Source organism: Dasypus novemcinctus, chromosome 21 (assembly GCF_030445035.2).
Source record: "Dasypus novemcinctus isolate mDasNov1 chromosome 21, mDasNov1.1.hap2, whole genome shotgun sequence".
NCBI lineage: Eukaryota > Metazoa > Chordata > Mammalia > Cingulata > Dasypodidae > Dasypus > Dasypus novemcinctus.
Genome location: NC_080693.1, coordinates 23,015,466 through 23,043,215, shown reverse-complemented (window position 1 = coordinate 23,043,215; position 27,750 = coordinate 23,015,466). Strand labels below are relative to the sequence as shown.

At 43.1% G+C, this 27,750-nt stretch overlaps 1 protein-coding gene across 1 annotated transcript in view; it reads left to right on the top strand.

The window, feature by feature from the left end:
- Positions 1–23,481, top strand: part of GLP2R (glucagon like peptide 2 receptor) — a 139,229-nt gene extending 115,748 nt beyond the window's left edge. Inside the window, exons 18-21 of the mRNA XM_058283482.2 lie at positions 4,979–5,067; positions 12,692–12,830; positions 20,221–20,262; positions 21,239–23,481. Of these exons, the coding sequence (XP_058139465.1) occupies positions 4,979–5,067; positions 12,692–12,830; positions 20,221–20,262; positions 21,239–21,574 (606 nt within the window). The 3' untranslated portion in view covers positions 21,575–23,481. The remainder of the gene's footprint in view (positions 1–4,978; positions 5,068–12,691; positions 12,831–20,220; positions 20,263–21,238) is intronic.
- Positions 23,482–27,750: the final 4,269 nt, after the last annotated feature.

Genomic DNA, 27,750 nt, shown 5'->3' with positions numbered 1-27,750 from the left:
AATTCTTTTGCTGAAATATGTGCCTTTCCCCTAATAAGCTTATTTTGTTAAAAAATGCCTGTGTTCAACAGAGGAAGGACTCAACGTTTTCTCTTTATGATGAAAAGCAGATATCCCATTAGAAGGGATAAATTGCTTGGTTACATTTAGTTTGTATTTAAAATGTTCTGTTACCAAATATCCTTTGGCTGAGATCCTCCATCATTTCTGTTGGCTTGTGGACTGGGTAAATAGCCTCTTGCCTGAAACTCCAGCTGTTGGCATCTTTTGCATTGATTCTCCAGAGGCTGATAAAGCAAGTCATAACAAGTACTTGTTGGATTCCAAAACTCATGTTTCAGTATGTAATTAAAGGATATTATTTCTAGAACAAACATCAGTGCAGTGTTGGCTCAATGTCTATAGACTTTATTAATTATCACTCTGTTGCCCCCTCTTGGGTCTCTCACCATTGCACAGAGATACCTTTCTAAAAAAATAATTTGTTGAAATTTTCTCTAAAATAAAAATGCTTTTTCAATGGGTGTGAACATTTTTAAGGTATGTATTACCTATTATATCACATACATATCACTTAAGTATGCCAATTGATACTTCCTCTAGCAGAGTATGACAATGTCCACTTCATTTTATACTTTCTAGAATTAAAAAAAACCAAAACTAATTTATTCAGTGGAGAACAGTATCATCCTGTGATTTAAATTCGCATCTTCTTGGAGTGACAAGTTAATTTGAATATTTTTCCTTGCGTACTAGTTGTAGTATGCAGCTAGTATGCAACTTTTTTTAAAAGTAGAACTTTAAAAAAAGTCCTTGTCATTTGTTCATTTACCTTTAAGAGCAAAGATCAACAAACTACAGCTGCGAACCAATCTGGCCCATGGCCTGATTTTGTATGGCCTACGAGGTAAGAATGGTTTTTACTTCAAGAGTTGTAAAGAAATAAAATGAAAAAGAATAAGTGACAGAGACTGTTTGTGACCTACAAAGGCTGAAATATTTACTGCCTGGTTCTTTGGAAAAAGCTCATCAACTCCTGTTTTAGAGCCTTATTGTTTTAAGTAACAATTTGTATGCATTTTTATATGATAGAGATATTTTATTATTATTTTTTGCAAATACTTTTCCTATTCTGTGGCATTTTTTACCTATAGCCATTTACATAGTCTATGTTGCAACTTGCTTATCTTTCCTTTGTAATATCTGCTACTGCTTGGACAGAGTTATTCCGAAATCTTTCCACTGTGAAAACAACTGCAACTAAAAACCTCCCTCCAGCCCTGCAAATAAAAGGAGATGCTACCTCCATCGTGCATGCCTTGTCAACCACTGCTCTATCACTTGGCAAGCCTCTTAAACATTATCTACACTTTCTGTCTCTCCCTCTTCAAATTTCATTCACAGAACAAAGCGTTGTGATCTGACTATTCTCCCATCTATCCACTGAAACATCTCTGAGTGAGCTCCTCATCGCTAAGTGTGCTTATTTTGCTTAAAATCTATGTAGTATTTAGACCTTCTTGAAATTCTCCCCTTTTTAAAATAATTAATTAATTAATTATTTCTCTCTCCTTCCCCGCCCACCCCCCCCAAGTTGTCTGCTCTCCGTATCCATTCACTGTATGTTCTTCTGTGTCCATTTGTATTCTTGTCAGCGTCACCTTGCTGCATCCTCTCTCTGTGTGTGCGGCACCACTCCTGGGCAGGCTGCACTTTCCTCACACTGGGCGGCTCTCCTTACAGGGCACACTCCTTGCGCATGGGGCTCCCCTACGCGGGGGACACCCCTGCGTGGCACGGCACTCCTTGCGTGCATCAGCACTGCACATGGGCCAGCTCATCACACGGGTCAGGAGGCCCTGGGTTTGAACTTTGGACCTCCCATGTGGTAAGTGGATGCCCTATCTGTTGGGCCAAATCTGCTTCCCACATTCTCCCCTTCTTGAGCTTCCAGGATACTTTTGCCTTTCTTTTGTGGTTCACTCCAATCATCCTAGTTACTCTTTTCAATCTCCTTTACTTCTCCTCTTCATCTCCCTTTGCCTTCATTACAAGGTGTTTCTCTTCACTTTCTTTTTCTCTCAGTCTACTCCATCTACTCCAATGGCTTCATGCTCTTGTGGGATCTCTGCTGATGTCCAGACATAACTATATAACTACCTTGGGAAATCTCTTGGGTCCAGAATTGAATTCCTCAACCCCTTCCTCCTCCATGTGGTCCCTCTATTCATAAAAGGTACCTCCACACATTTGGGATCTACAACAAAACTTTGAAGTCATCTTTGATCTTATATCCATCAGTAATAGAGGTCATTGGACTCAGACTCCTTCATCATTTCAAATCTGTCACCTCTTTCTCCATCACTGAAGCACCATCTCTGCTGCTTTAGCTCACCTCCACCAGGAATGCCAAAAACTGCCTCCCAACTGGTCTCCCATCCTCTAGTCTTGCCCTAAGAAATGATCCTTCTGAAAGGCAAATCTGCTTGGGTCACTTGCCTGCTTAAAATTTATCACTGGCTCTCTCCGTGGTTTCAGAAGAAAACCCAAACTTCCCAGTGTGCTGGGACCCATCTTCCTCTCCACCCTCACTCTCCATAAGCACAGTCTCATTCTCCAAGCCCTGCCCACACTCTACATTTGCTCTTCCACATGTTCAGGGCTTCACCTTTGGCTGCCTCCTAGCCTGGGATGTTCTCCCTCTTCTTAAATTGGACTATTACACCTCAAGACTCAGTTCAGAAGTCAACCCCTGGAGGAAGCCTTCACTGATCAACATCTCTGGGGTCGGTCCCTCTGGTGGGTTGTAACGGTCCCCTGGCCACTCCTCTATCACAACACATTGTATTACTCGGCGGATGCCCCAGTAGGCTGTGAGCATGTGGTAAGTACCTGGGGCTTAGCAGAGCCTGGCATGTAGTAGGTGCTCAGTGATTATTGGATGAATGAGTACAACATGTGTACTTTGACCTTCCACAATTTTCCTTTTTTCTCATGTATCTCACCCTTCTTTCTCCTCATTTGCCTCTCTGACTTTTTACAGGAGAATAAAGGTTCAGGAGAACAGGACTTTCCTTAGTGCTTATCTCCATTAAAAAATGTTCTCTTTCCTCCTTTCCATCTGCTTCCTCTTCTCCAGCTGCTCTATTGTCGTCTTTCCTTTTCTCACTGGATTAGTAGCCTCCTCCACCCCTGAGCTAGTTTCTTGTAAGATGGTGATTTTGAACACCATATTGTCTTCTCAAATGATGTTCCATTTCTACCACCATAGCTGAATTAGTTATCCCAAAGTATGTGACTTAAACCAACAATAAGTATCCATTATCTTACATAGTTTCTGGGGGTAAGGTATTTGGGAGTGACTTAACTGGGCAGTTTTCTGGCTTGTGATCTCTCACAAAGTTGCAGTCAAGATGGGGACCAAGCTGCTAGCCATCTCAAGGCTCAACCGGAGCTGGTGAATCGGCTTCTAAGGTAGCTCACACACATGACTGGCAGGTTGGTGCTGGTTGTTGGCAGGAGGGCTCATGAGAGCCTCTCCAGAGGCTGCTTGAGTGTCCTTTCAACATAGCGGATGGCTTCCCCCAGAGAAACAGAGAGAGCTAGAACTCCAGGTGGAGCCATCCTCTTGGGGGACCCAGCCTTAGAAGTCACATAGAGTCACTTCCACCACATTCTTTTCATTAGATGCAAGTCACTAAATAAGTTCACAGTCAGGGGAAGGGAAATTAAGCTCTTCCTTTTGAAGGGAGAATGTAAAAGAATTTGCGGCATATTTTAAAACTTCTACCAAGGCTGAAAAGGACTGAATTTGCCCAGCTCATGGCAGTTGTGGAAAAGAGTGTAGGTAGTGGAGAACATGTACATTTCAATGAATTACATGGCAGGAACTGGACCTCAAGTTAGAAACCAATAGGGCTGAAAGTATTTGTAGCAGAAAGGTAGTATAATCTTCTATTTAAGTGAAGGGAGAATTGCAAATCAGATAAATCTGAATTTAAATACCGGCTCAGTCACTTGAGAGCCGTATAACCTTGGGACCTCTGCACCTCTGTTTATCTCATTATATTATGGTGATAAAAATAGTTGTGGGGACGTGGATGTAGCTCAAGCGATTAGGCTCCAGTCTACCATATGGGTGGTCCAGGGTTCAATTCTTGGGGCCCCCTGATGAAGGTAAGCTGGCTCATGTGGTAAGCTGGCCCACGCAATGAGAACTGGCCGAGTGGCAAGCTGGCCCAAGTGGAGAGCTGACGCAGCAAGATGACACAACAAAAAGAGACACAGAGGAGAGACAATAAGAGACACAGCAGACCAGGAAGCTGAGGTGGCGCCAGAGGTCGAGCATCTCTCTCCCACTCTAGAAGGTCCCAGGATCACTTCCCAGTACCCTCTAAAGAGAAGACAAGCAGGCACAGAAGAGAAGACAAGCAGACAGAGAAGAACGCACAGTGAATGGACACAGAGAGCAGACAATGGGGGGTGGGGGGATGGGAGGAGAATAAATAAATAAATCTTTAAAAAAAAGTTGTGGCTATGTTAGAGGGTTATGAGGATTAAATAAAATAATGTATGGAAAATCCTCAACCCAGTGCTTGACATCGTAGGTAGTAGATAAATGTTATGTAATAATAATGTAAATAAGCTGCCTTTCTCTGATGGCTCAGTGGTGGGCTTCTCTGAAGCAGAAGAATAAACTAAATGACTTTTTTTTTTTTAAAGAGGTACCTAGGATTGATGCCAGGCACTTGTACATGGGAAGCACGTGCTTAACCACTGAGCTACATCCGCTCCCCACTAAATGACTCTTAAGGTCCCTTATAGGTTTTCAATTCAGATGGCCCTTGAGACTGTGTGAATTATTGTAAGCACTTACTACCTGAACAGCTGCCTGCCAAATTGCCTCTGGTTGACATGGACAAGGAACTATGGCCAGGAGCCCATCACTCACTCACCTACATCTGCTTTTATTTTCAAGGTCAATTTCGTCATCTTCCTGTATACTGTCAAGCTTCTCATATCTAAGCTCAAAGCCCATCAAATGTGCTTCAGAGATTATAAATACAGGTGAGTGGCCTGACATCAGTCCCTAGCAATCACAGGTTATTTTGGCCCCTTCTGGCTGTTTCATCTAATGTCCCAGGAAGGAGGGAACAAGGTGGCATTAGGATGTGTATGGATGTGTCAGGAGGAGCCCCTCTGAGAAAGGTATCACAGGATCCTGGAGGATTTCTGGCCCCATGAAAGTGAAGTAAGTGGTGAGAAGTCAAGGACACACACATTTCTCCAGCAGAAAACTGTTAAAATGCCTCTAAGGATGGGTGGTTTATGGGGAAGGGAAGAGTCATATGAAGGGAGGTTTGATGGTTACCTTCCTTGGGGAAGGATTTAAGGCAACGCCTTAAGGGATGCAATCATAACTTAGCAAAGAGTATTTGGGGCTTAAGAAATAAGACCATGAACATTTGAAGTCCAAGAAAATACATTCTTCCTACAGTCACTCTTTCTGTGCGAATTGCTGTCTTAGTTTGCGAGGGCTGCTATAACAAAGCACCACATACTGGGTGGCTTGATACAACAGGAATTATTGTCTCTTAGTTCTGGAGGTCAAAGTCTGAAATCAAGGTGTTGGCAGGGCCACGCTTCCTATGAAGTCTCTAGTGTCCTGGCAGTGGCTTGCCGTCAATCCATGGTGTTCCTGGCTCATGTTTTAACTCAGTCTCTGCCTCTATCACATGGCCATCTTCTCTGTCTGTGCCCACACTTCCTTGTCTTATGAAGATACTGATTGCCCTAATCCAGTCTGGCCTCATCCTAACTAATATGATCCTCAAAGATACTATTTCCAAATAGGGCCATACTTACTCACCTGGGTTTAGGACTTGAACATACCTTTTTTAGGGGGGTGGGGGGCACAATTCATTTTTTAACACTTGCCTTTGCTGCATCCCATCTTCTCCTTTGTTCATTTCTTCTTCTGCAGTCCCAGGTCATAGTAAGTCAGATTAAGGTATTTATTGAGTTTATCATTGCTGTAAAAATGAATGAATGAATGAAAGGTAGAGAAAAGGCTCTCTCCTAGTCATTCTTTATCTTCTGTGTGATGGGTGAATTTCAGCAGGACTCAGGGAAAGAGGGTTTACCCCAAAGAAGTAGCTCAAATGTAGGCATTTTAGTCCATATAACAGCCCAGAAGAGGACTGTGCACGTGAGGATGAATTTAGCTGTTTCTCATTTGAAAGTCAAAATTGGTCCAGATTCAGGTACTGGGAAGGTAGTTTATCCCATTTACATGGCAAGCTCTTCATACCTACAATGAACCAGGTACTAGGCTTGGAACACAAATCACCATGTGGATCCTGTTCACAAGGAGCCAGCATACTAATTCACTAAGGATTGAGGCATCAGTGTGGGGTGAGAGCCAGGAGGGCTGGGGCTGGCCGTGACCCCCGACTTGACCACTGGCCTTAGGAAAGTTGCTTGGCCTCCCTGGGCCCACTTTCTGATGTGTAAATGGGAATGTCACACCAGGCTCATGTCCTGCTGGTTAGGAGTGTCCTCATCTAATCAGATTTGATGAGCGGTACCTGCCCAGGATCCAGATCCCAACTCTTGCCTTCCTAAAACCTTCCTTCCAGGAGGTCCAGATGGGTAAACACATACAGTTTAGAACTGGGCAAATGTATACTGTATTTGCTAATTGGAGCTTTGGCCCAAACACTGTGCACAAACCCCTAGCCCTGGGGAGCTGGCCTGGATGGGACCACATGGAGTCTCACTGTCGCTCTTGGCGCCTCCAGTCAAGTCTCCAAGTGGCTGAGCAGCCTCTTTGGCCCCTTTCCCAAGGCTCAGGCCCAATCTCAGCCTCTCTCACCACTTTCTGAGGTTGGAGGTCCATGGGCAAGAGCAGAGTACTCAAGTCTACCCTGCTCACATCCGTTCAGGGAGGGCAGGCCTCACCCCACCACCCCATCCAGGGAAAACCAGGATGCCCCAGAAACCAGACAGAGGCCAGTACTCCCATGAGACAGAAACGGGGAGGATATGAATCCAAAGGGCCAATTTTCCATCAGACTCAGACCTCAGCCCTGCTGTTTTGTGCCTCCAAAGCCCACCGTCTACTACTGGGAACTTCTCCATGGTGCAGACCCCCATTACCCCCCTACAATCACTTTCCATCTTGGCTCCTCCTAAGCATCACCTGTCAGCTGGCTGAAAATAAACTCTTGAGCCCATCACTGGGTATTCCGACTCACTAAGTATGGGAGGGAACCCACCATGTATACTTCTTACAAAGCTCCCCAGGAGATTCTGCTACATAGCCAGAGTGGACTACCACTGGAACCCATGGTCTAGTAGAATAACATGTAGAATTTTCTAATATAGGATACACTGCAAATAGAAATGTAAAGGATAGGTAAAAATTAAGATACATAGAACTTCTATACTTTCTTCCAATACCAAATGGAGTGCCTTCATAGCCCTAGAGTGACCATGCCCACTTGGGAGCCATTGTGTAGTGGAGGGTAAATCAAGATACTGGGGAGATCCCCCTCATGACCGAGCAATGATTCAGAGAGGCTGCTTTAGAGAAAGAGTAACTTTGCCTGACATGTATGATCCATCTAAAAACTCCTTTCCTTTCCTCCAACTCTTCTGTTCATTCAAGGCTGGAGATGTGCCTACCTAGTGACGTCCACTGCCTGAGGTCTGTACTGCAGACCTATCAGTATTCCCAAGTGGCTGAGACTTTGGAGGGCTGACTGATACTAACTGAACTCATAAGAGACTAATATTATCTAAGCCAAACTGTACAATTACTCGTTTTTAATTTTGGGGCAGGGGGAAGGGATTCCTTTCTTGTAATGTTTCAAGGTCTTGACACCAGAAGACCCAGAAATCCAAAGCAATTACCGAAATGTTGCTTGGTGAGCATGTCATCAAAGCAGCATGGTTGGCATTGAAGGATTGCTGAAGGTGGCCTGACAAACCATCACTGCCCCATAGTGCCACTACCTGGTGACAGTAAGGCAGAGTAGGATAAGTCCCGCTTCTTTGTGCCTTCTCCCACCATTTTGGTTGGCCATCTTCTTTCTGTCTCCTTACTCTTCTTTCTCTATCAACTCAGTTGATTAGCTTATGTTTATTAATTACTTGTCTTAGTTTGCCAGGGCTGCTATAACAAAGTACCACAGACAAGTTGGCTTAAACAACAGGAATTTATTGTCTCATAGTTTTGTATGATAGATGTCCAAAATCAAGGTGTCAGTTTTCAGTCTTTCTCTGAAGTCTGTAGTGTTCTTGTGGTGGCTTGTCAGCCATCCATAACTCTACCTCTGTCACATGGCTACCTGTCTCCCTCTCTGTCTCTTACAATCAACTGCCTCTACATTTCCTCTACTTATAAGGACTCCAGTTATATTGAATTAAAGTCCTCCCTGATTCAGCTTGGCCTCTCCTTAATAACACATTTGAAGGTCATTTCCACAGGACTGGGGATTAGGACTTGAACATGTCTTTGTGGGGAACATGACTCAATCCATAACAGTTACCCAAAACTCTGAGGTATTTCTCAGGAGACACCCAAGCCGCCACTTTTTACTCCTTTGGTTGCTGCACCCTGTAGCATCTATGAGTGCATTTGCCCATTTTGCTCTCAGATGGCAGTGCAAATTTTCTCATTTCCAAGGTCTGGGAGGGCTGCTTACTGTTACCCCCAGCTCACACTGCCCTCTTCCACATTGGAAGGTTGCTCCTCTTCCACCTTGCTCTCCATGTTTGTTTCCCCTTAAATCCTTCTGATGGGATAAGGAGGAGGGAGTAATGGAGATGGAACCCAGCACATTTTGTCCAAAGTCTGGAGCACTGCCTCCAACTCTCCCAGATTTTGAGAACTTTCAGAGTGTAGCTCTTGAGATTTGGCCCCCCACCAGAAGTATATTTTAGGAAAGTTTAAATTAAACACATTTAGGTCCTGCCAAAGAAGCAACTTGCTGGGAGCCAGAGAACTTTCTGTAGTCCTAGCCTTCATCCCAGGGCTTCCACCAGTCAATCAAAGGAAATTGTAAACGGCCCCATTTGTCTGGCCTGGAGAGGGAGAACTGAGCCAAGTGTGAAGGAGGAACTTCAGGGCTGTAAACACTGAGAGTAATAACCTTGGAACGTGGTCAGAGAATGGCAGACCGTTTAGCTCAGCCAGTTCTCTGTTCTTTGTGGTTCCCAGCATGGAAGCTGACCTCTTCCCTTAGATGCATGGTCTTAACTTTCCATAGGAGGAACAGGGCAGATGCATAATGAATTTGAGTCATTCTGTTGTAAAGGAGAATTATTTCTTGCATACTAAATCCATGGTCCTCTCCAAAAGTTGCGCTCTTTTGAAAATATTGAGTAAGCTTCCAGTGGACAACAAAAAACTAACATTGTCACTAATTATGGTGAAATTGATCAATGTAATCAAGGGCAGGGGCTACTTCCTTAATAGAGTCATAGCTAAAGTTTATTCATCACTTATGTGTCTGGTACTATTGATTCTGGGTGGTGTTTCCATGTGTTATTTATTAAGCCTCATAATGACACTGTTAGGTAGGTGCTATTATTAGCATAATCATCATTTACAGATGAGGACACTGACAGAGAAATTAAATAGTTTGCCCAAGGTCACACTGCTAGTAATTAGCAATGGTGGGATTTGAACCCAGGCCCCAAGGGTTTTCTATTCTCTGCTGCCTTTGAGAACAACTTTTCTTCACTCTCCACTTGCTTATGTGCCCAGAGCCCATCTTGATAAATATTTGTTGAAGTGTTAAATGATTGCAATAAACAAAACTATTTAAATAAACAAATGATTATAGATGAAAAATGAGCATAAACACTGTCCATAAGAGTAAAGTACGATCTTTATTTGTGGATTTTAATCTGATCAGGGTCACAAATAGCACTTTGTCAAAGGTAGAAGCTTAGAATAAGGTGAAGACTGGGAAATCCCTTCTTATGTGCACTCAGAGGGGTGGTTGTTACTGAAATTGCTCCAAACTTTATAAAAAAGATAGCGATTCGTTAAAAATAATCCCCTGTCAATGCAATGTGGGATCCTGCAACATTAAAAAGGATGTTGGAAAAACTGGTGAAAACCGAATTAAGTCTGGAGTTTATGTTGTTAGTCATGCACCCGTGTTAGTATCTTAGTTCTGACAAATGGACCACAGTAAGGCAGGTGCTATTGGAGGCTGAGTGAAGGGAATGTGGGAGCAATCTGGACTATTGTTTTAGTTTCCGAGGCTGCCTAAGATAATACCAAGAAATGTGCCTAGTTAAACAATGAGAATTTATTTGCTTATGGTTTTGAGGCTGGGAAAATGTCCAAATCAAGACCTCATCAAGGCGATGCTTTCTCCCCGAAGACTGTGGCAATGGCCACTTGAGCTGGCTGCCAGCAATTCTTGGTTCCTTTGGCAAGGCACATGGTGGCATCTACTGGTCTCTTCCTTCTTTTGGTTCTGCTTCAGCTTCTTGCTTCCTGTGGCTCTCTCTCTTTCTGAGTTTCATTCTGCTTATAAAGGATTCCAGTAAGAGGATGAAGACCCATCCTGATCGAGGTGGGTCACACTTTAACTGAAATAGCCTCATCGCAAGCTCCTACCTACAATGGGTTCACACCCCCAGGAATAGATTGAATTTAAGAATAGGTTTTTCTGGGATTCATTCAGTTTCAAACTACCCCAACTATCTTTGCTACTTTCCTGTACATCTAAAATTTTTTTTTTTTAATTAATGCTATAACATGGCCCCAAGAACAAGGTGGTGTTAAGACAGGGTCTGCATGTACATATGTTGGTCTATATCAATAACCCCAGATAAGCCAGAGCAAGGGTTGCAACTCAAACATAGCACGGGCCAAGCAAGCCACACAAGTGGGTAATACAGGCTGTGAGGGGGCTGAAGACCACATGCTCCCTCTAAAGGGACAGCCACCACCCAGCTATAGCCAAGGGTTGCCAAGAGGAATTTGGGGCCATGTTTCCAGATCTCATCTTTCAAAAAGAAGTTAGAAATCCGGACGTTTTTTATTGAAACCTCTTAATTATGTAAAATGACTCTAAAAACCAAAATCATTGAGGGGCATAAAGATTATCTGCAGATTAGCTACAACCCATGGTCACCTGTTGGCAACCTCTGAACCAAAGAGTTTGAAAAACACAGAAATAAAAGATGCTTGAAATATGTTCCTTTTGAGAGCACCTTAACGCTCTTTAGCTAAGTGGTTCCTACATGGGTTGGGGACAGGGTGAGAGTGGGCCTGGCGCTCAGCTCAGGAGAATCATGTAACCTGGTTCTGTGGTTGTCTCCCAACTCCTTAGCCCCTGCTGAGGACGGTCAAGGCTCTGCTATACTCAGCCCATGTTCCAGGGTGGGTTCCCTCCTTCCTGGGGACTCCCGCTCCTCTTGTTGTCTTTCAATCTTTTTAGGGCACAGAAAGGTGAGGTTTGTTTTGTTTTGTTTTGCTTCATTGATAACATTGCATTGGAATGACTCTGCAGACAAAGGATTCAGGGAAAACTCTTTCTCTTAGATAAAACTAAAACCTCCAGAAGAAATTGCCCACCAACTATTCATGTCTACCTCTCCTCCAACAGGTTTGGGGGTAAATTTCCTAGTCTAGCCTACTAAGAGGTGTAACTCAGGCTAAAGTGTCATTACAATTAAGCTCCTTTTATCCCATGTGTATAAAACAGCAGTTTTGGTTATGTTCTGATTATGAGTCATCTTTGCCAGTGTAATTTTAAATCAAGAAGCAGCTTGATAGTAAAGTTCTAAACTTGGATGTTTGCCAGAATCCCATGGGAAGCCCCTTAAAAATTCATATGCCCAAGACCCAACCTCCAGAGATTTTGGTTCAAGGGGTGGACACTGGGGCTCAGGAATCTATCCAGGTATAGGTTTAAAAAGCTCTGTAAGGAATTCTAAGAGCTGAATTTGGGAACCACTGGGATGGAGTGTTTGGGCCCCAGCTGTGCATTTTGGCCATGTGGGTGGTACAAAGCAATGTTTGTCTCGATACACAGCAGGGAAACTCCCCCCAGCACTTTTTATGAGGATCAGAATTTCATTTCCTGTATCCCTCGCTGTCACCAGGGTTGAGGGGCTGTGTGGGAGTTCACAAGGAAACCCTGTGTGGCGTGTGCAGGGTCCAAACATGAAGTCAGAAACCTTGTTTCCAGGCTGGGACTTGCGACTTAGTGACTGGATTAACCCTGAGCAAGTCCTTTTCTTTCCCTTCTCAGACTCAATAAAGCACTGTCACTGAAAACCCTGAATAGGGAAAGAGATAGAGGCTCCTGCTGATCAGACAATAGGAACCTGGTCAACCCTCTTAGGGATGTTCTGGAAGGGCAGCCACTTGCATGGAAATCTATCTATCAGGCAACATTAAGGTTTATGAGTATATCATAATAGAGATGGGGGAAATATTCATCCATTCAGTTAGTGTTCCTTAAGCATCTATGAGATAGGTATGCACCAGTGAAAGACCATACTGGCCCTTAGTCATTAAATGTATAGTCAAGGAGACAAATTGGAAAATCAGCCATGCACCAGTATAGTAAGAGCTACAGAAAAGGCACGCACAGCAGAGCAGGGAATATTTTTTATTGTCTTGTGGCCCTCATAATAGTTGTTTGGTTGTCCTTTACAGATTGGCGAAATCAACTTTTTTCCTCATTTCTTTACTGGGTGTTCACGATCTCGTTTACTACTTCATCACTGACGAACAAGTTAAAGGATATTCAAAACACATACGACTCTACATTCAGATGTCAGTGGGCTCATTCCATGTAAGTAGGAGGTCTGAATCATGATATCTTGACTTTGGAGCTCAAACTGCTTTGGAACTGAGAAAGCCCAGGGATGAAGATAGAGTTCTATCAAGAGTGGGCTTTCTCAGTGAGTGCCTTTGGCAGTAGAGGGGCATGTAGATGCATGTGTTGTCTTGATTCCACCAGCGTGACTCAGTGACTGAGAAGGACAAGGCAGTCGGTTTCCTGGGCTGCGATTGTTGGGGTGACTCATGATCACATTAACCGTGAATGTCAACACGAAGCCTTTCATTAAGTGCCTATTTCTGCTGGAGTCTCTGCAGAGCGTTGTGCAAAATAAACATTGTCTGCATTTCAGGTGTCATGTACTCAGAACACGAGACAACTTGGGTCAGGATCAGGGAGTCCAGACCAGGAGGCCCTTGAAACCTGAAAGATGTGGTATAGGGAGAAGGGGGTGCTGAAACTAGAAACTGGAGCCCAATGTGGTTAAGTTAACTCGGTATTTTGCTTATCTACTGCTGTGTAACAAACTACCCCCAAACTTAGTAGCTTAAAATGACAGTCATTTTTATTATTTCTCATGATTCTGTGTAGGAGCCAGGAATTTGGGTAGGATACTGTAGGCATGGCTTACCTCTATTCCATGTGATGTTTGCTGGGGCTGGAATTCCCAAGATGGCTTCTTCACTCCCATGTCTGGTACCTAAGCTAGGATGGCTCGATGGCTGGGACTGACTGGAATGGCTTTATGTGGGTCAAATTTCTGAACTTTGTTTCTCACTTCTGGCTCTGTTCCTCTATTCCACCCAGTCTTAGAGATTCTCACCTGCCATGTGTTGTCTTCATGTGAGCCCTCCAGAGGGTAAGTGAATTTCTTACATGGCAGTACAGGACTCCTAAGAGCACAGAAGCAGAAGTTGCTAGATAATCTAAATGTCTAGACCTGGAATTGGCACAGTGACACTTCTGCTGATGCTTTTGTTTAAAGCAAGTCATAGGCCCAACCCAGACTGAAGGGGAGGGAACTACATAAGAGCATTATTTCTGGGAGACATGGCTCATTGAAGGCCAATGACATAACAGACTGCAGTAGACATCCTGGTCACAGCAAAGACCCCATGCAGTAGTAGTGATCTTGGAATTAATTATCTTAAAATGCTAGTGTAGGGGCAGAGCTTCTGGAACAGAGAAAAAAAAATCTTCTCCTCCCACCAAAAGCAAGGATAAACCTGGACAAAATTGTCAATAAGAATGATTTGAGGACCCTAAAAATCAACCAAAGGCATACTGAAGATTGAGAAAAATTACTGAACTTAGAGTAAGAACAGCCCAAATTTGTGTCATTTTTTCCCTGGAGCTACTCATATCCCCCCAATCCCTGCTCCAATAGTGAGGAAGTTCTAGTGAAATTAGCAGCTTCACTGCAGGAGGGGGCTGAGTTGATTTGAATTAGAGAGCAGAAAAAGCGCACATCCCTGGGAATGATCACAAATGGTAGGGATCTTGGTGGCAAAGGAATGGAGAAGGATAATGTCATAATTAGTCTGAAGCTGTGATCCTAGTTGGGGCAAGCAACAAATTGGCAGGCTAGTCAGAAATTTAACAGGGCTAATTGAGGAATAAGATGGCCTTTGTGGGCTTTGATAAGCTCCACAGAGTTCTCTGGTGGACTGGAAGGCTGTGCATGTGTGCAAGGTTGCATCCATACTCAGGAGAAACGAGAGTAGATATTCACACATTCCTGGCTGGACATAGGTCCATGTACCCATACACAGGAAACATGAGAGGGCATAAATAGCCTGAACTTTGAATGTGTTCCTCAAGCCACACATAGCTCCACTGACAAAGAAGCCTTACTGGCTCAAAGTGTCACTGGCAGACCAGTAAGCTATGCTAAACAGGGGAAGGAGGCCAGGCTTAAAAAATAAAAACCAAAATTTAAAAAATGAGCAGAGTCATCAGCTGTGCACCACAAGGGAGACAGAATTCATAGAACTAGTTCACACCCGTCACTAAACAAATAGCAGCAACTCCCAGGGATGGGGAGTGGGGAATCAGAATACAGAGTCACTACAATATGTTAACTAAACTTCCAGTTTTTAACAAAAATTTTATAAGATATGGAAAGAAACAGAGGAGTGTGATCTATATGCAGGAAAAGGGGAGTAAATACAAAGTATCTTTGAGGGTTCTAGATGTTGGATTATAGACCAAGATATCAAAGAAGCTATTATAAATCTATTCAAAGAGTTAAAGGAAATCATGTTTAAAGTATTAAAAGGCTGTGGGATGACAATGACTCATCAATTAGAGAATTACAATATAAATATAGAAATAATAGCTAAAATAACTTAAAAATAACTAAGTGGAAATTCTAGGGGTGAAAAGCCACAACTGAAATGAAAATTTCTCTGTAGAGGTTCAATATCAGATTTCAGATGGCAGAAGAAAGAACCAATGAACTCGATGATAGGTCGATTAAGATTTTTTCAGTCTAAGGAACAGAAAGAAAAAAGAATGATAAAAAATGAACAGTTTCAGAGACCTATGGAATTCCATCAGGCATACTAACACAAAACAGGAGTCCAGGAAGGAGAGTAGAGAAAGGAGCAGAGAAAATTATTTGAAAAAATAATGTTTGAAAACTTCCCACATTTGATGAAAGACATTAATCTACACATCCAGGAATCTCAAAAAACTCCAAGTAGGATAAGAAGAGGTCCATACCTAGAAACATTTTAGTCAAACTGTTGAAGACAGAGAAAATCTTGAAAGGAACAAGGGAAAAGTGACTCATCACATACATGATGAAAAACTGACTACTCACCAAAAGGCTGTGGTATGACATATTCAGGGAGAAAATGGAGGAAAGTTTCTATATCAGAATTAATTTGGTATTAATCTGAAATAGATTGTGCTGAATTAAAATGCATATTGGAATCTCAGAAATAAACACTAAGAAAACTTAAAAAAAAAAAAAAAAGAGATCACCAGCAAAGGAACTAAAATGATACACTAGAAGGAATTTATTTACCACAAGATACTTTTATTGGATCCTCATTACATCCTTGTGAGGGTGGAATTATATCCATTTTAAAGATGAAAGTATTGAGGCTCAGTAAAGAATTTGCACATGCTAATGAGTGGCAGAGATGAAATTGGTACCCAGAAGCTAAGCCCCTACTCTTAACCATGATGCCATAGTCCCACTCCAGTGCTCTGTAAGGGTCAGAAGCAGGAGTGAACAAGCTGTCTTTCAGAGTTTTCAAGCCACTGCCACCAGACAGGCTGAGGTGCTGAGGTTCACTGCACAGAGTAGAGAAAATGTGCATGACTACTGCACGCTTCCAAAGGCCAAGGAGAAAGAGTCAGAGGTGTAGGTCTGGGCATCTGGGCAAGATTCTTTTTCCCACTTCCTGTTAGAGCTGATGTGTGTGTGGCTCTGAACTGAGACAGAAGACTCCTTTTCTTTTTTTCCATTATGAAAACATGTTTCATTTATTTCAATCTTTTTGGGGGATTTAAAGAAAAGTTTAGTAATTTGGATGTTTCATGTTGCTTGGCTTTAAACTTCTTTAAAAGTAATCCCAAATTAGAAAAACAAAACAAAAGCAAGAGTCTGCAGCTGTCATGTCAGAGGTATTTGGTGGCTTCTTTTCCCCTGAGGGCACAGTCAGGCATGTGAGTTCTTGATCACCTGATCTTACATACCCAAGGCCAGCTGAGGACTAGACCCTCACGTGGGACACATGTCTAAGAGGGACTAGAGGATTCCCAAAACTTGGTTGACCATAGAACCCTTTTCTGAGAAAGTTTTCTCTTAGCACTTTGCTCCTGAGCCAGCATTCTGAAGCCAGCCCCAGTTGGTGGCCTCCTATCTTAGTGATTCTACCCTAGAGATCAGCAGGAGTCAGCAAAGAACCTAGGAGATTCCTTTCCTTGCTGCTTCAGAGGGTCCTTCACTCTACTAAGGGCTTTTGGCTCAGAGACTTTCACCAACCTCCTGCTACTGAGGGATATTTGGAGAGATCACCACGTCTGGTGGTGATATCGGAAGGTAGAACCATATATTCCATGGGACCTGCCTCCTTCACACTTGCTTTATCTAGAATGAGAATTAACCAGACCTCAGGATGTTCCTAAACAGTCAAGCAAGGATCTAAGGAAGTGAAAAGACATGCTTATGATGTGGAATCCTATTTAAGACAACTTGCTCATGAGAATCCCAGCATGCTGAAAGCCAGAATTCTGATATCACATTATCATTGCCAGGAGGCAAATAGACCTGCTTGCCAACAACCCAAGGGGGCACTGATCTCTGATGTGATGATGTGCATGAACATTATTAACAGGGGCTACCCCTGCCCCTGTGTAGAAGCTATATCCATGGAATATCCAGGTGCATAAGAGAAGAAAAATTCCATTCTAGTGGGCAGAATCAAAGCATTTTATTGATGCCGTGATAATCAGCACAGAACTCTATGGCCTGGTTCCAGAATGGGCATGCTGAACAAGGCTTATATATAAAAGAGTATAAAACCTTCCCCCAGAGTAACATTAGTTGATTCCTTTTCATTTTCATCTCCTTCCCTGCACCAAATGTCCCTTGCCCGTGGCGGAGGGGGAGGGAAATATTATCAAGAGAGATGGGCCAGGTGTCAACTTATCACTGTGAATTCACCTTTCGTTGGAAATTTGTCCTTTCATTGTGAGTTCCTGGCATTATCTGAGATCCTTCCCACAAATACTCAAGTAATTGTCCTGCACACATACCCAGCTCTGCCTATATCAGGCACAGAGCAAAATTCCATAGACCCTCACATCAGTTAGGAAAAGCCATGACATAGAAGTGGCTGTTTAACAAACCAGCAAGAGGGAAACAGACTTGGCCCAGTGGTTAGGGCGTCCGTCTACCACATGGGAGGCCTGCGGTTCAAACCCCGGGCCTCCTTGACCCGTGTGGAGCTGGCCCATGTGCAGTGCTGATGCGCGCAAGGAGTGCCATGCCACGCAGGGGTGTCCCCCATGTAGGGGAGCCCACGCGCAAGGAGTGCTCCTGTAAGGAGAGCCGCCCAGCGCGAAAGAAAGTGCACCTGCCCAGGAATGGTGCCGCCCACACTTCCGGTGCCGCTGACGACAACAGAAGCGGACAAAAGAAACAAGATGCAGCAAATAGACACAAAGAACACAACCGGGGGAGGGGGGGTAATTAAATAAAAATTTAAAAAATAATAAATCTTAAAAAAAAAAACCAAACCAGCAAGAGCAGGAGTCTGGGAAAAAAATTGGAGAAGAAACATTAACTAAAGCACCTTGGATTCCAGGCTCCTGGCAATGAAGCAGAGAATCTGGACAATTTTCCAGCTCCAAGAGATTATCCCTATATTGAAACATCCCTGACAAAAATGTTCTGTCAATGAAAATATCATGTAAAGGCAACCTGTGTTTTCATTGTAATCCCAGTGTCCACAGCTCTAAACAACTGGGAAGAAAATAGGAATGGAACCACCCTGTCATATTTAGAAGTTGACATTTTGTGAGGCAAGGCTCTTTTAGTTATAAGTGGCGGAAGCCCAATTCATTCATCCATCTACTCACTCATCCATTCAATAAATATTTGTTGAGCCCTTATTATGTGCCAGGCATTGTTCTAGGTGCTGGGAACCTGGTACTGGAAAGACTAGATAAAGATGCTAGTCTTGGGGGGTGGGTACAGGAGCATAATTCCGGTACTATAAAAAATATAAAATGGAGTACTGTGATAGTAACTGGAGTAGCTACCAAAAATTGGGTGGTCAGAGAAGACCTCACTTTTAGGGAATCTTTGAGTTAAGATCTGAATTTTGAGGAGCCAGTTATGCAGAGATTTGAGGGAAGAATTGTTCAGAAAACAGTGAGAGTGTGAAGGGACCTGAGGGAGAAGTGAGCTGTGGTAGCCAGCCTTCCCTAGGGCCCCCTCCTGGTATTCATGCTCTCATGTAGTCCCCTCCCATGCTGAAGAGGGTCGACCTAGGTGGCCACTGTGGAAATGGTAAAGCACGACTTCCAAACTAGGTCATAAAAGGTTTTGCAGCTTCTTACTTGTTCTCTTGGATCATTCCCTCTGGGGGAAGCCAGCTCCATGTCATGAGGACACACAAGTGGCTCTGTGGAGAGGGACTGAGGCCTCCCATCAATGACTGGCACCACTGTGTGAGCCATGTGAGGGTGCCATCTTGGAAGCAGAACCTCTGGCTCCTGTTGAGCCTTCAGATGATGGCAGCCCTGGCCAACATCTTGGCTGCAACTTCATGAGAGACCTGAGTCAGGACACCCAGCTAAGCCACTGCCAGCTTCTAAACATGTAGAAATTATGTGAGGTGGTACGTAGTTATTGTTTTGATACACTAAGTTTTGGGATAACGTGTTCTACAGCAATAGATAACATAAATTTGACATTTTGGAGGAAGTCAAAGTCTGTGAGGTTGAACTATTGTGGCTGAGGGGAAACATAGTAGTACAAGGTGAAGTCAGAGAAGTAGGCAAAGCCTAAATCATGTAGGACTTCCCATAATTAGAAGTTTTTATTTTATTCTGTGTGATGGGAAACCACTGGAGTGAAAATATCTTTTTAAAAGAAATATTCTGGCTTGAGATAAAAAGGTATTTATTATCTCATATAACTGAAAAATCTATGATCAGGCATTGCTGGATCCAGGTAGCAAACTATATCATCAGAAATCTCTCTTAGCATCTCTGCTTTTCACAACACACATCTCTCCTCTGCTTTTCTCTGTGTTGCCTTCAGCCTCAGACAGGCTCTTTCTACATAGCTGGGAATATACCCACTGGTACCTCCAGCCTTATGTCATCCACAAAGCTGGCAAACCCAGAGAAGAGGGTGTATTCATCTCTTCTGTACAGTGAAAAGACCTCTGATTGGCCTTGCTTGGGTTCCAGGCCCTTTGGGACTGATTATTACGGTGACGGTCATCTTAGAACATGGGGGAATGCATGGCTGACCACTCTATCAGAAGCCCAGAGAGTAGGAGAGGGTCATTTTCCAACAGGAAAGGATGAAGTACAGGCAAAATATCAGCCAATGTCTAGTATGACCAACTAGAAATGGGGTAGTGGCCCTGCCTAGAGTCTTTTCACAGTATTTTGTCTAATTGAATGAATCACATGGAATCTTAGGGGTTTAACCATCATTGACCTATGAGCACCTAAGCAAGCACCGAAGTGAATATGGATCGTGGGTGTCAGAGTAAGAAGAGGCCCCATGCAAATTCGAGTGAATGCAACCGTAGGCACACGCCTCTCCTGGGGCTACTAGATCTAGCGCAGACCTTCAGACTTTTCCAGTAACTCTCAGTCTCATCTTCCACTGACAGAGATTTCATGCTACCTCTTCCTCTCATTCCAGGGATTACTCGTGGCCTATCACTATTGCTTTGCCAATGGAGAGGTAAGTTTTCCGCTGCCGTCCCTGCTGCATGGGAGATTGGGGCTATGGGGGAATGTTGGTGCTTCGGGGGAATGTGTGGTGACCAGCACACATTCTGAGAAATGTGTGTTGTGAGCGTCCTGTGCAGAGAACAGGAGCAGCCCAGAGAGTTGGGAAAAGGACATGGGATCTGTGTGAAGAAACCCAGATCCCAATGCTGGCCCTGCTGGAGATGTGCTGGGAGTCGTAAAGTATGAGAGAGCAAGCCTGAGCTTTGGAGTCAAAAAGCTGCAGTCAAACCTTGACTCACCCATTTAGGAGCTCTGTCAGTTAGCAGCTCACTGTGCCTCTTTGAGCCTCTGTTTCCTCATTTGTGAAATGGGTAGAATGACTGTCCCTGCCCTACAGTGTGGCCACAGGCATGCTGAACACACACTAAAGTCTCAGTACATGGTACTCATGCTTATTTGTATTACTGCTAGTATTGCATGGCCCTAACAGCTCTCTGAACCCTTGCAAAGACGATCGAAAGGAGCAGGGGCAGAGGCTCAGCTGATGCTTTCATCTGTCTTTGCAAGTCAGCAGTGTTTTCAACCGCCTTTCCTTCCTCCCCCATCCCAGGTTCATGGATTGATTTCTGTCTCTGCCCATTAGAATATAAGCTTCTTGATAGCAAAACCCTCGTCCATCTTGTTCAGTGCGGCTGCTGCTCCATCTTTACCTGGGGCTCCGTGTCACCAGGCAGGTCTCAGCGCAGTCCTCTCCTGAGCACCCTACATGGAGTTTTGGTCTCCTTACCCATTCCCTTACCCATTGTCCTGCTTAATGGCTTCACAGAGGATCTGATAGGCTCATGTGCATTTCTTTGCTCCTCTTTGTTTGTCTCCCTTAATTAGAAGGTACATTTCCCAAGGGTGGCCACTCGAGAAATATGTGCTGGATGGTCATTTGACTAGGGGACTCCAAGACCATAACCCCACCTTGTCTCACCTGGCAGGTGAAGGCTGAGCTGCGGAGACACTGGCCCCGCTTCTTGCTAGACCTCTGCCATGGCTGCAGAGTCTGGGTCCTGGAGAAGAGCTTTGGGCTCCTCGGGAAGTATCCCAAGAAACTCTCTGACGGGAACAGCAGTAGGACACTGCAGAAGCTACAGCCCTCGCCCGGCAGCAGGCAGTTCCTGTATCAGGCTACACGGGGCCCTGGGGGGCTGGGCACCTGGCCACACCGAGGCCATGCAGCCTGGCCCCGGGGCAGCAGCCTGTCTGAGAGCAGCGACGGCGACTTCACGCTGGCGAACACCATGGAAGAGATTCTGGAGGAGAGTGAAATCTAGGGCAGGAGGCCCTCTGCTTCTGGGCCTGCCCCATCGGGACCCCTGAGGTCTGGTACATGGAGGGCCAAGCAAGGAGGAGGCAAAGCAGGATAGATGTTGCCCAGCACAGAATCATCATCACTATGCCCATGCCCCATGCCCAGTTCAACAGGGTGTCTTGCTTTGGGTCCCTCATGTTCCGTATGAAAGAGGCTGTGTTAACACCCACAAGTGCTGCCTGCTCTTGTCCTCCTGGTAATGCCCTCTGCTGTGTTTTCCAGAATGACTACCAGGCCTGGGCACCTGCCCTCAATTTAAGTGAATGGAACCCCCTGACAAAAGAGAGAGGTCTCCTTTCCAAATAGAGGCTAGCTGGGGACTCTTCCTTTACCCTTCAGGGGCACAGTTTCCATCTGGGGTTGGATTTAAAGTGACGAAGAACTGCTCAGGAGGCTTTTTAAGTGCAGAGCCCTGTTTGACAAACATCCAAGTAATTCTGTTGCACATCCACACTTAGAAAATCTGGGCAGGGGAAGCTTGAAGCCTCCCTGACCTGCCAGTGGCAGGGTGAAGTGAGGGGTTCCTGCCACAGGCAGTTCAGTCTGCCATCCTCTAATGTGTGGAGACCCACACCGCCCACTGGAACCCCACTCCTCTGTCAAGTTTTTCTCCCTCTCTTGGGCTTAATTCTTTGTCCATGGGAAGTGGAAGTTCTCTTTGATCCAAAACTTCCCCATCTGTGCTTTGGCCCCCCAGCTCCTGGAATCCCTCAACCTCCTCGTTGTTCCTCTCCTCTCTGCCCTGGTTTGGCAGGTGCAAGCCCTACCCTTCCCTTGCTGCAAAGAATGCCCCGACCATGTTGGTTTGCCATTGATAGGTCCTCAGCCACACCTTCTGCTCCAGGATCTCTGCCCTCTGCCCTCCCTGACATGGGTTCCTACCGATAAGAATCCCGCTCCCCCAGGTGGGCACAGGAGCCGCAGCAGTCCCAGGCGATACGACTGTCCTGAACCTGCCATGCCGAAAGCGGCACTGAGAGGGCATGGGCTCTGCTGAGGGGGAGTCTGAGTTGACCTTGACTGGAGGATACTGAGGGAGGCTTAGGAAGGCTTGGGCAGTTAGCATCAGGCTCAGTTACTGAAACTGTATGGCAAGAGGCTGAAGGGAGGAACACTTAGATGGAACCAGTGTTTTGAGGTCTAGGAGTGTTGATTTTATGTTATGCAAAATGTATGTGTACGTGGGTGGGGTATGTTGCCATGGGATGAAACACTGCCTTATATTAGAAATGATGTGATAACATCTCAGGTAGGGTTGCCAGATTTAGCAAATGGAAAATACATGGCACTCAATGAAATCTGAGGGTTACCACTTTCAAAAAAAATTTTTTTATTGAATTTCAGATAAATCTTAGATAATCTTTGTATACCACACATGCCATGGGACATACTTTATCTGAAATTAAAATTTAATTTTAGCTGGCAACTATGTACCTGAGGATACTTAGCAGCAGGTGCTGGGACTAGGGCATGGCAAGTGAGGCATTTTCCTCCTGGACAAAATTTGAGTGTGGCAAAACTCAGCTATCAAGTAATATATTTTAAATTAGCATTGTCATTTATTAGTTTTGTGATCCTAAGCATGATTCTTTTTTTTAAAAGTAATTTTATTGAGATATAGTCATGTATTATACAATCCATCTAAGGTGTACATTCAATGGCTTTTGGTATAACCAGAATTGCGCATTCACCATCACAATCAATTTAGAGCAATTTCATTACTCAAAAAAGAAAAGTCCCCTACCCCTTAGCAGTCACCTCTCAATCTCTCCATCCTTCCCTTCCCTACATAACTACTAATCTAATTCTGTCCCTATGAATTTATTTATATTTACATTTTCTATAAAAGGAATAAAACAATATATAGTACTTTGTGTCTGCTATCTTTCATTTAGCATAATTTTTTTTATAATTGATGGAAAATAATATATTACTACAGCCCATAGTTTGCTTTAGGTATATTTTTGGCCATATACCACTCTATTCTTAACATCTTGTAATATTAATGTTCATTTTTTCTGTTTCATGGACGAATTTATTTCTACTATTGACAACACTCATCGTCCATATCATCAAGGTTTACTATGCTATATAGTTCCATGTTCCATCCTCTAGCTTTCCTTTTAGTGGTATATATGGCCCTAAATTTTCCCTTTCAACCACAATCACATCCGTGTATCAGCACCATTAATTCACTATAATGTGTTGCCATTACCTCTAACCATTTCCAAATATTTACAATCAACTTTATTACAAATTCCACACAAATTAACCATCAGTTTCCCATTCTCTACCCTCATTCCACTTTCTGGTGACCCATATTCCAGCCATTAACTCCATGAGTTTGTGCAGATTTAGTTCATATTAGATCATACAGTATTTGTCCTTTTGAGCCTAGCTTGCTTCACTCAACATAATGTCCTCAAGATTCATCTGTGTTGTTATATGCTTTACAACTTCATTTCTTATGGCTAAATAATATTTCCTCCTATGTGTATATCACAGTTTGCCCATTAATTGGTTGATGGACACCTGGGTTGTTTCCATCTTTTGGCAAGTGTGAATAACGCCACTATGAACATGGTGGGCAAAGCTCTGTTCATGCCCCTGCGTTCAGTTCTTCTGAGTATATACCTAGTAGTGGGATTTCTGGATCACATGGCAGATCTTTATGTAGTTTCCTGAGGAACAGCCAAACAGTCCCCCACAGTGGCTGCGCCATTCTACATTTCCACCAACAGTGAATAAATGTTTTAATGTCTCCACACCCTCTCCAACACTTGTGATTTTTCCTTTTTTCTTTTTAAATATTGGTCATTCTAGTAGTTGTGAAATATCTCATAATTTTGGTTTGCATTTCCCTAGTTAGCTGGTGATGTTGAACAACTTTAAATATGCTTTAGCCATATGTGTTTGCTCTTCAGAAAAATGTCTATTCAAGTATTTTGCCCATTTTTTAATTGAGTTGTCTTTTTATCATTGAGTTGTAGGATCTCTTTATATATCAAAGATATTAAACACTTACCACATATGTTGTTTCCAAATATTTTTCTCCCATTGAGAAGGCTGCCTTTTTACCTTCTTGACAAAATTAAGTGCAAAAGTATTCTGTTTTGAGCAGGTCTAGAAGTTTTATATTCCTGACTTTTATAGTTAGGTCTTTGATCCATTTTGAGTTGACTCTTGTACAGGGAGTGAGGTAGGGCTCTTTTCCATGTTTTTGGTTATGGACATCCAGTTTTTCCAGCACCATTTGTGGAACAGACTGTTGTGTCCTAGCTGAGTGGATTTGGCAGCCTTGTCAAAAATCAATTGACCAGGGAAGCAGACTTGGCCAAGTGGTTAGGGCGTCCGTCTACCACATGGGAGGTCCATGGTTCAAACCCCGGGCCTCCTTGACCCGTGTGGAGCTGGCCATGCGCAGTGCTGATGCGCACAAGGAGTACCCTGCCACGCAGGGGTGTCCCCATGTAGGGGAACCCCACGCGCAAGGAGTGCGCCCTGTAAGGAAAGCCGCCGAGCACGAAATAAAGTGCAGCCTGCCCAGGAATGGCACTGCACACATGGAGAGCTGACACAACAAGATGACGCAACCAAAAGAAACACAGATTCCCGGGCCGCTGACAACAACAGAAGCAGACAAAGAAGAACACGCAGCAAATAGACACAGAGAACAGACAACTGGAGGGGGCGGAGGGGGCAGTTAAGGGGGAGAAATAAATAAATAAATCTTAAAAAAAAAAATCAATTGACCATAGAAGTTGAGTGTCTATTTCTGAACTCTCAATTTGATTCCATTGATGAATATGTCTATATTTATGCCAATACCATACTATTTTGACCCCTGTAGCTTTGTAATATGCTTTAAAGTCAAAGTGTGAATCCTCCAACTTTGTTCTTTTTCAAGATGTTTTTGGCTATTCAGGGTCCCTTTCCCTTCCAAATAAATTTGATAATTGTCTTCCATTTCTTCAAAGTAGGCTATTGGAATTTTGAGTGGGATTGCATTAAATCTGTAAATTAATTTGGGTAGAAATGATATCTTAATGATATTTAGTCTTCCGATCCATGAACGTGGAATGCCCTTCCATTTGTTTAGATCTGCTCTGATTTATTTTAACATTGTTTTGTAGTTTTCTGTAAACAAGTCCTTTACATCCTTGGTTAAATTTATTCCTAGTTATTTGATTATTTTAGTTGCTATTGTAAATAGAATTTCTTGAGATTGAGAAACACTACTGATTTTTGCATGTGGGTCTTATATTCTGCCTCTTTGCTGAATTCATTTCTTAGCTACAGTAGTTTTGTTGTAGGTTTTTTTGTTTGTTGTTTTATTTTTTTCCCTAAATATAGGGTCATGTTGTCTGCAAATATTGCAAGTTTTACTTCTTCCTTTCCAATTTGGATGCTGCAGCACTTTGAAGCTTTTGTGGACCCAGAAAAATCCTGATCTGCAAGCTAATCCATTACTGTGCATGTAAGTAGGAACTTTTGATTAAATTGCTTCAGTTGAGGACATTCGATTAGATTGCCTGGCCCAGAGTGGGTATTAATCCTTATGGGAGTCCTTCATAAACAGAGGAATAAAAAGCTGCAGAGCAGAGGAACCATAAACTGAAAGAGACTGTAAGGAGAGGGGAGAGATGAGCCACTTCCATCATTGTGCCTATCATATGACTGATCTCCCACAGCTGTAGCTTGAGAATAAAAAGATCTCTTGATAATGCCTTGATTTGGACACTTTCATGGCATCAGAACTGTAAGCTTTTAACCTAATAAATGCCCATTTTAAAAATCCAACCCACTTCTGGTAAAATGCTCCCAGTAGCATTTAGCAAACTAAAACAGATGCTGTTTCTTTTTCATGCATAACTGCTTGAGCTAGAACTAGATCCTCTGCCCAGATGTCCTATCCAGTGATGAGAGTACTGTATTGAAGTCTCCAACTATTATTGTAAGGACATCTATTTCTCCTATCAGTTTTGCCAGTATTTATGAATATGTTTTTTTTGTTATCAATTTCATTTATTTCTGTTCCAAATGTTATTTCTTTTTTTTGCTTGCTTTGGGATTAGTTTGCTAGTCTTTTTCTAGTTCCTCCAGCTATGTAGTTAGGGCTTTAATTTTAGTTCTTTCTTCCTTTTTAATGTAGGTATTTAGGACTATGCATTTCCCTTTCAGCACTGCCTTCCCTGCATCCCATAGGTTTTGAAATGTTGTATTCTCATTTTTATTCATCTCAAGATATTTACTGATTTCTCTTGCAATTTCTTCTTTGACTCATATATGTTCATATATTTGTGAATTTTCCTGTTCTCCACCCATTACTGATTTCCAGCTTCATTCCATTATGATCAGAGGAAGTGCTTTGTATAATTTCAATCTTTTAAAATTTATAGAGACTTTTTTTTTTTTTTTTTGGTGACCCAACATGAGGTCTATCCTGGAGAAAGATCCATGAGCACTTGAGAAGAATATATATACCCTCCTGTTTTTGGGTGCAATGTTCTGCCTATGTCTAGCTTGTTTATCATACTATTCAAGTTCTCAGTTTCCTTATTGATCCTCTGTGTAACGTTCTATCAGTGAGAGTGGTGTATTGAAGTCACCAACTATTATTGTAGAGATGTCTATTTCTCCCCTCAGTTTTGCCAGTATTTGCCTCATGTATTTTGGGGCACCCCAGCTAGGTGCATAAATTTTTATGATGTTTCTTCTTGGTAGACTGCCCCTTTTAGTAATATAATGCCATGTCTCTTATAACAGTTTTGCATTTAAAGTCTATTTTGTCCAATATTAATATAGCTACCCCAGTTTTTTTGTTGGTTTTTTTTTTTGGTTACTGTTTACATAGTGTATCTTTTTTCAGCCTCTCACTTTCATCCTATTTGTATCCTTAGGTCTAAGGTGAGTCTCTTGTAGACAGCATATAGAAGGCTTGTGGGATTTAAAAAAAAAATCCATTCTGCCAATCCGTGTCTTTTGATTCGGGAGTTTAATCCATTAACATTTAATGTTATTGCTGTAAAGGCAGTACTTCAACCATTTTTTCCTTTGGCTTTCATTGTCATATTATTTTTGTCTGTCTTTTTACCCTTTTAGTTATCCTTACTGATAATCTTCATTTCTACTCCAAGC